The sequence below is a fragment of the Trypanosoma brucei genome, chromosome 8, assembly GCF_000210295.1.
Source record: "Trypanosoma brucei gambiense DAL972 chromosome 8, complete sequence".
Classification (NCBI taxonomy): domain Eukaryota; phylum Euglenozoa; class Kinetoplastea; order Trypanosomatida; family Trypanosomatidae; genus Trypanosoma; species Trypanosoma brucei.
The window spans coordinates 1,250,983-1,259,836 of record NC_026741.1 but is presented as its reverse complement, the minus strand read 5'-3'; the positions used below and the strand labels follow the sequence as shown (position 1 = coordinate 1,259,836).

Below are 8,854 nucleotides of genomic sequence, written 5' to 3'. Positions count from 1 at the left end.
TTCAACGGATGCTTCAGATTCTTTCAACTGTTGGCGGAGGGTATCCAATGATTTCTCATGTTCCTTTAGACGATTGTCACGATCTTCAACGGATGCTTCAGATTCTTTCAACTGTTGGCGGAGGGTATCCAATGATGTCTCATGTTCCTTTAGACGATTGTCACGATCTTCAACGGATGCTTCAGATTCTTTCAACTGTTGGCGGAGGGTATCCAATGATGTCTCATGTTCCTTTAGACGATTGTCACGATCTTCAACGGATGCTTCAGATTCTTTCAACTGTTGGCGGAGGGTATCCAATGATGTCTCATGTTCCTTTAGACGATTGTCACGATCTTCAACGGATGCTTCAGATTCTTTCAACTGTTGGCGGAGGGTATCCAATGATGTCTCATGTTCCTTTAGACGATTGTCACGATCTTCAACGGATGCTTCAGATTCTTTCAACTGTTGGCGGAGGGTATCCAATGATGTCTCATGTTCCTTTAGACGATTGTCACGATCTTCAACGGATGCTTCAGATTCTTTCAACTGTTGGCGGAGGGTATCCAATGATGTCTCATGTTCCTTTAGACGATTGTCACGATCTTCAACGGATGCTTCAGATTCTTTCAACTGTTGGCGGAGGGTATCCAATGATGTCTCATGTTCCTTTAGACGATTGTCACGATCTTCAACGGATGCTTCAGATTCCTTCAACTGTTGGCGGAGGGTATCCAATGATGTCTCATGTTCCTTTAGACGATTGTCACGATCTTCAACGGATGCTTCAGATTCCTTCAACTGTTGGCGGAGGGTATCCAATGATGTCTCATGTTCCTTTAGACGATTGTCACGATCTTCAACGGATGCTTCAGATTCTTTCAACTGTTGGCGGAGGGTATCCAATGATGTCTCATGTTCCTTTAGACGATTGTCACGATCTTCAACGGATGCTTCAGATTCCTTCAACTGTTGGCGGAGGGTATCCAATGATTCCTCATGTTCCTTTAGACGATTGTCACGATCTTCAACGGATGCTTCAGATTCTTTCAACTGTTGGCGGAGGGTATCCAATGATTCCTCATGTTCCTTTAGACGATTGTCACGATCTTCAACGGATGCTTCAGATTCTTTCAACTGTTGGCGGAGGGTATCCAATGATGTCTCATGTTCCTTTAGACGATTGTCACGATCTTCAACGGATGCTTCAGATTCCTTCAACTGTTGGCGGAGGGTATCCAATGATGTCTCATGTTCCTTTAGACGATTGTCACGATCTTCAACGGATGCTTCAGATTCCTTCAACTGTTGGCGGAGGGTATCCAATGATGTCTCATGTTCCTTTAGACGATTGTCACGATCTTCAACGGATGCTTCAGATTCTTTCAACTGTTGGCGGAGGGTATCCAATGATGTCTCATGTTCCTTTAGACGATTGTCACGATCTTCAACGGATGCTTCAGATTCCTTCAACTGTTGGCGGAGGGTATCCAATGATGTCTCATGTTCCTTTAGACGATTGTCACGATCTTCAACGGATGCTTCAGATTCTTTCAACTGTTGGCGGAGGGTATCCAATGATGTCTCATGTTCCTTTAGACGATTGTCACGATCTTCAACGGATGCTTCAGATTCCTTCAACTGTTGGCGGAGGGTATCCAATGATGTCTCATGTTCCTTTAGACGATTGTCACGATCTTCAACGGATGCTTCAGATTCCTTCAACTGTTGGCGGAGGGTATCCAATGATGTCTCATGTTCCTTTAGACGATTGTCACGATCTTCAACGGATGCTTCAGATTCCTTCAACTGTTGGCGGAGGGTATCCAATGATGTCTCATGTTCCTTTAGACGATTGTCACGATCTTCAACGGATGCTTCAGATTCTTTCAACTGTTGGCGGAGGGTATCCAATGATTCCTCATGTTCCTTTAGACGATTGTCACGATCTTCAACGGATGCTTCAGATTCTTTCAACTGTTGGCGGAGGGTATCCAATGATGTCTCATGTTCCTTTAGACGATTGTCACGATCTTCAACGGATGCTTCAGATTCCTTCAACTGTTGGCGGAGGGTATCCAATGATGTCTCATGTTCCTTTAGACGATTGTCACGATCTTCAACGGATGCTTCAGATTCTTTCAACTGTTGGCGGAGAGTGTCTATTGCGGTGCTTAATCGACTGTTTTCACTGCGAAGCTGCTCGACATAACCGTAAAGCTCAGTCTCAGTTGCCTTTGATGCCTCCCCAAGCTCTTCAAGTGCCATCTGCATCTCATCTACCAGACCGTCTGTTTTGCGAAGATCCTCTTTAGTTTTGAACAAGGTGGTCGTGAGTTCGGCACATTTCGTGTCAGAATCTTGAAGAAGCTGGTTGATTCTCTCCAATTCGAATTCGTGACTCTTTAAAAGGACATCCACCTCCTCTTCGTGCCGCTTTTGTTCTACCTCAAGCCGCTCCGTGTGTTTTTTTCGACATTCGGCCAAGAGGTTTTCTGTTGTCTCTTCGTTTTCCTCTATCATTTCTTGCATCCTCGTGTTCAGTTCCTTTAGTTGCTCCTCTAGCATCACCTCGCTGTCATACAATACACGACGCTGCTGCTGCAGCTCTAAGTCAGCATCAGCAAGCGACTTCTGATAGGTAGATATTTCCTCCTGGAGTCGAGCGACAACTTCGTCATCCACAGAGTTCATTAGCTGACACTCCAAAATTGTGATCTTATTCTGCAGCTTCTGCAACTCGCTCTGCACCTGAAACTCGACGTGTAATGCCTCTTTCTTTTTGTTATAAGCCTCACGCACCTTGTCTTCGGAACCATCTGCATCATCAAACTCAGTAATGGGTTTCACTGTGTTTATCTTAGCATGAGTCACGACCTTCATGGCACGGTCAGCGAATCGAAGCGATTGCACGCTGAGACGAGCATCGCGCACGCTGGGTCCAACGGTTACAACGATAGAAGACACGCTGTTTCCACCCAAGTATTCCTTCAACAACTTAGTGAGAGTACTATTACGGAACTCAGGAATGTTTTGACTCGATCCCTTACGCATGGTAACAGCCTCAATGCATGAACCCAATGAAAGTAGCGAAAGATTGATGTTCCGAGCCTCCTCAAAGGGAATGCCCGTCTCTGTTTGGGCAAGTTTAATACGCTCGCACCCAGCAAGGTCGGCCAGAAGAATCTTAGCCGTACGAGGCGCGATGTCTGTCGACTCGAAGGTAGTGTACAACTCTAGTTGAAACAGTGCGTGCGCACGAGAGGAGCGAGCGTGAATGGCGGTCGCAGCAAATGTTCGAAGTGCCTCTGCCCTTTGCAACAGTTCTTCAACATCCTTATACTGCCTCACAGGGATGGACTTAGCCCCAACAACATGAAAGGAATTGTCCAAATAGTCCTTCCGCACTGTCACTTGTTTGCGGTTGCTGAACAGATCAAACACGTCTTCCAGATACACTTCAAGCATAGACACGCACACACGACATGTGATGCCCTTCTGAAAGCAAGCATCAGCCCGCTCAAAGATCATATTACACACTCGTGGCACAAGGCCCTGCTCCTCCGTCCCCAACGATTTTGGAGGGCCGAACATCGTGTACGTCTTGCCGCTTCCAGTTTGTCCGTAAACCATAATTGCGGCGTTGTAACCTGCTAGAGCGTTCTCAGCCAGTGGCCGGCCAATGGCATCGAAAACACTGCTCTGTGATGCGAAGCCCTCATCCGACGGGGAACCAGTGCTCGAAAAGCACCCGTCAAGCATGAAAGTGTAAACGCTCTTGGGGGACACAACAACCTCCACCTTGTTGTCACTCAGATGCACCGCCGAATGCTGATTATCCGCTGTTTCAGCTGGAGAGAAGGCACGCACTCGAGCATAGACGTTGACACGTCCGTTTCCGCCGGTTTTTGCCACTGCGGGCTTGTGCGCCCCGCGCTTTCCTTTGGGGCTGTCGCCGATTGCACTCCTGCTGCTAACCACGCTCATATCGTTGCCGCTGTCCACTTGACCGCCGCTGGTAGCTGTCCCGCTACGTTTATAGGCGATGGGTCGTGGTAAACCAGGTCCTTTCGCCCTCGGGGAGGCGCCATCCAAGCCTACGCTTCTCAATGCTCCGCTCCCTGTACCTGTACCCGTCAAGGTACGGCGCGCGCTCGAAGCACCACTCCGTGCCGATGTAGGGGTACGCATTGGTGTCGCGCTGCGCACTGGTGTTGACGTGGCAGATGTGCGTAGCTGAGGAGATCGACTGATGCTCGCCGTCGTGCGGCTTGAGTTGCATCGCTTGTACTCCATGATCCCTCAGAAAGCAAAAATTTATCGCTCTCTCCACTCACAGCGGCCAGATATGGCAGGGAAACTTGTGTACGGTAGGTAAAGACGGGGAAAACAGCACCCCGAAGTAAATTTCCAATGAGGTGTGTGAAGCCCTTTCTTTCGTGTTCTTCCGCTCCTTCTTCGCTACTCCACTCCCCTTTCCTTCGAGCGATGTGGGGCGTGGACCTGCACAGCACGCCAACGAAGAATGGGCACTGCTCGGTAAATAAACTGCGCCACTTGACGGCTAGCTAAAAAAAAAAAAAAAGACGTGCAAAAGGGGAATGAAAGGACACCTGAGAACGGACAGCAACTGTAGTCTCAGCAGACTGAGTCGGAGACCGGTACAAAAAGCAATCGCAGGGCTTTTGGGTGGTAGAAAGAGAGGGTCAAGACAAGTGACGACAGGAGGAGGGAAAGCGAAGAGCATCCCAAAGGGGTAAATATGAAGCACAAGCCGTCAGCCTGCTATTCTTTAATATATTTTGAAAGGCGAAACTATGAAACCACAAACAATGGATAAGTAATAGTGAGATAAACGGAAGGAAGGAAGGGGAAGGGTGTGAAGTTCTCCAAACACCACAAAGGGCACTCCTTCCACATCCACCACTTACCACCACGTAGTCGAGCGTGTGAGCATCATGAAATTAATTCTCCACCGACGGCCCCGATTCATGATAGCCGGTAGCATCCGAATAACTCTCGGCATTGTGCTCATTCACATCCCGTCGGCATGAACACGCAACGCGAGTACAAACTTCAAGCTTCTCCATTCTTTCTCCCCTAACCCCCTTCCTTACGGTCCTCATTCAGTATACTCGTTACATTCTCTGACTTCAGGTACTGCAAGGAGGAATGCATGCATACATACATGTACTTGTGTGTGTGTGTGTGTGTGTGTGTGTGCGTATTCGTAGCGAAAGAACAATTGGATGTGTAAGAACGTGCACAACACATTCGGACCAATCAGCAACAAGACCGAAGCCACCCACGCATCCACAACAGCGCTAAAGAAAGACAACAATATTGACAACAAAAAAATAAATATAACGAATTATCTGCCCCACTCCTATAACCTATAGCCCTCTACCTTTTCTTCCCTCGCTTGTTTTCTCATCGCTCCATTCCTCTGCTTACATGTAGCGGCACCACCACGGTGCACGCAAAGTATGTACCGCGAGCTACATCCATCAGCTGGTTGCATTGGCACAATATCAGACGTCTATGCACACACACAAAAAAAAAATGGAGGGAATGAAGGGGGTACCAAAAAAAAAATAATAATAATAATATAACAATCAAATTCCCCCCGTCCTGCCATCCCCGAAGCGATTAAAGAAGTAATTTCGTGTTTGCACAGCCGTTTTCACTGCATCCGAGGCGCCTTGGGAACCAAACGTCTGGAGAAGCTTCGAAGCGACACGAGGGAGAGACTTGTTTATAACAATGGTTTGGTTATTAACGAGCACGCCCTCATTCACAGGATAATACAGCAGAAAAGAACGAACCTTCACCGTGGAGTCGGATGACATTATGTTTTTTTTTGTTCGCTCCAGCATCAACGCTTTGGCGGGAACCATGCCATCAATCTCCTTGAGATTAAGGAGCACGTTGGAATCTGTTATTTCGCTTACCTTCATTTGAATGGTTATACTATATATAAACCTAATCAAGGTCTTGACCTGCCTAAAAGTGTGTGGGTCATCGCTCGGTTCAAACTTATTTTCACCAGGCTGACAGCTACGCTGATAGTCAAGGCTTGCAACAAGTTCGGGTGTTATGCTGGAAATAGACACACCTGGTAACAAATTCATCGTTTTCACCAAAATAGAGACGTATTTCCGTTGCTCTTCATTAGAATAGACATCTACTCTTGGCACGTTGTTCTCCCCCAACTCATCTCTGAAGCTGGACAGGTTTATCAAGGTGTCGATAATTTTGAGACTATCTTCACTTAAGTTCGTAATCGGACTACAGACGAACCTAAAAAACACATCGCCCTTGTTAAGAACCTCGGAGGCTTCGCATCTCGACAGGAAATCCCACGTATCCGATACGATGTGCGAACGAACCTTGTTCTTTACGTTGACGGCGCGTCCCGTCAACGCCAATATCTGGTAATGCTCCGTTACTTCGGGTGACGGTTCATCCACACCGGACTCATCAGGAGGCGAAAAGGAGCCAGTGTGGCCAAGAGCCTCAAATCGGGGCGAGTTCCAGTTTCTCTCTAGGCCTGGATCGTCGTTAGCACGCACGTTAATGTCTTTGGCGTGGATAACGATGACATCTCTATTCTTAGACGCCTTCTCATTCGCCGCTCGGCAACGCCGGATTGTTGGTATAACCCGTGCCGCCCCCATCTTCAGGAGGGTAGAATTCATCAACCACGCCGCAAAAATCTCTTGGCGCGACATTTCTTCAAGCTCTGCTAGACGAGCAAGTCGCTCTGCAGTGTCCGGAGCTCTCTCTAAGTACTGCAACTGCTCCTTCGAAAGCCACACAGGTCCTCCGAGTCCCCCAGAGGGAGATAGGCACCTGCTGCCAAGGCCGTAACCGTTGCCGACGCGCTCCTCAACCGTAACAAGTGAATCTAACAGACCTATATGAAGAACGTCATCTACGAAGCTGTCAACGTCTCGCTCACTAACCTCATCCAGACCGTTCGTCACCAGGCTTCTACCAACATCATCCCGGGGAGTTAGATTTAAACTGCGCACAGTGTCTGCTACGGTGGCGTTGAACTCACTAACAGTGTACATGGTCTGATCCATTGGAAAAGTACTGCTTCTGCGGGTTAGACTGAGCATACTGTCCGCATCCCCCCCGGGTCGGTGAACTTCAATATCGAGGGCGGGAAACGTTGAAAACGTAACATTGCGCTTCCGTTGGGGTTTAGAGTTCTCACTATTATCCACCACTGGCATCGCGTTCGCTCCGCAGCAGGATCCCATCAACCGTTAAGAAAAGGGGCAAGCACGCGAGCGGAGCCCTCAAAGACGCGCCTTATGTACACAACGATGTGAAGGGTGGAATACAACCTTAGAAGGGGGAAAGGCTTGTTTTTCCGTCCAAAGTGCCTACGGGGACGAAGGAATGAACTGAATAACCCCAGGAGACGGGCAGAGTCACCAGATCCCGAAGTCCGTGTAGAGGGATGCGACTCTCCAAATAAGTATTCCCTTACAACCATATGAGCAAGCGAAGTATGCGACACGTGTTCACAGAGGACACGTAGACACACATATGTAAAGAGGTAGAAAGGAGCATGAGGAAAGCAACAAGTGAAAAAAAAAAGTAGATAAAACAACAATGCCAAATAATGTCAGAACCAACAAAATGGTAGGCAACCGGCGGACCACCAGCCCGCCAAGTAGAAACTCCCCTTGGGAAAGGTAGATGGAAACTTGATCGCATCACCCCACCTCATATGTGGAACGACAAATACGGCACTGTGCCCGTCTGCTATAATGCATCGTAGCCTGCGGCAACACGTTAATAAGGCTGAAAAACATGAACTTTTGAAACTTCAGAAAACGGGGTGCAAGAGAGTCGAAGGAACGCAGGGTTTAAAGAGATATTTCACTCACAAAACCAAAAGATCTCTGTGAATGCCAAACGGCACATGGCGAATATCGTTACCACTCTCAACGAATACAATTCCCTCGTCCTGCGCATTCAACGACAGCACGTTACGCTGTATGCCTTCAACATGGTATATTCCCCAGGGAAGAATTACCTCACCGGCCACGCCATGCTTCAACCAATCAACACAGGTTGCACGCGCTTTGCGCGCAACTTTCATCTCACGACTTCGGCGCACCGCGGGATGGGAACCGATGCTAGTGATTGGTACGACAGACCCGCTGCCGCAAGCGCCATAGCTTCCACTATGATCATTGTTATCCCCTTCCAACATCAGGGCTTCAACTTCCTCCATGTCAATATCGGCTTCGTTGCAAAGATTCTTCCCCACAAGGGCAGCCATTTTCGGGCGGAGGTAGCATTCCTGCAGACGAACTGTTTCCAACTCTCTGCTCAGAACATCGTAGTTGACAGCCAGTTCATCACAAATTGTACGAATAGTTTCGTCATTGTACAGTGTGTTTTTCTCAGCCTTCTCAAGCATGGCGGCACGTAACTCCTCACTCCGTGAAATTTGAATGTATTCGTCCATCTGCTGTGTTCTTCCCTCCTTGTTATCGCAGATACCTTCCAATAGGACGATGACATTACTGTTCTTTTCCACGGATTCCCTCATGTAATCAAGAACGGCGTCATAAAATTTCACCGATGCCACGTGAAGGGTGGGTATGAAGGTTATGTAAGGCGTTGGCGGTAGCGCTGAGGTGGTATTGGCTGTGACCGGCCCTGTACGGGAAGCCCGAGACGCACCGGAAGGGTGAGCGTGCGACGTTGGCAGTGCTGTCACACGCGACCAACGACTACCGGCAGGCAAGACATCATCTATTGGTAAAAGGAGAAATCTAGCCCTTTGAAACATGCCCACGATATATTAACCTACGCACAGGTGACAGCCCCTATCGGGGGTAAACAA

General features: G+C 48.2%; 3 protein-coding genes across 3 annotated transcripts; all 3 read right to left on the bottom strand.

Annotated features, from left to right (window-relative positions):
- Positions 1–4,278, bottom strand: TbgDal_VIII4770 (kinesin, putative, (fragment); the record flags this gene model as incomplete). The annotated part of the gene is made up of 1 exon (XM_011777510.1): positions 1–4,278. A coding segment is annotated over one exon (4,278 nt), but the record flags the coding sequence as incomplete, so codon positions are not given.
- Positions 4,279–5,597: 1,319 nt separating this feature from the next.
- Positions 5,598–7,250, bottom strand: TbgDal_VIII4760 (hypothetical protein, conserved; the record flags this gene model as incomplete). The annotated part of the gene is made up of 1 exon (XM_011777509.1): positions 5,598–7,250. The coding sequence occupies one exon, from the start codon at positions 7,248–7,250 to the stop codon at positions 5,598–5,600; it is 1,653 nt and encodes a 550-aa protein (XP_011775811.1).
- A 632-nt stretch (positions 7,251–7,882) lies between these two features.
- TbgDal_VIII4750 (hypothetical protein, conserved) lies at positions 7,883–8,800 on the bottom strand (the record flags this gene model as incomplete). Its single annotated transcript, XM_011777508.1, has 1 exon — positions 7,883–8,800. One exon carries the CDS (start codon positions 8,798–8,800, stop codon positions 7,883–7,885), a length of 918 nt encoding a protein of 305 aa, XP_011775810.1.
- Between the last annotated feature and the right edge of the window lie 54 nt (positions 8,801–8,854).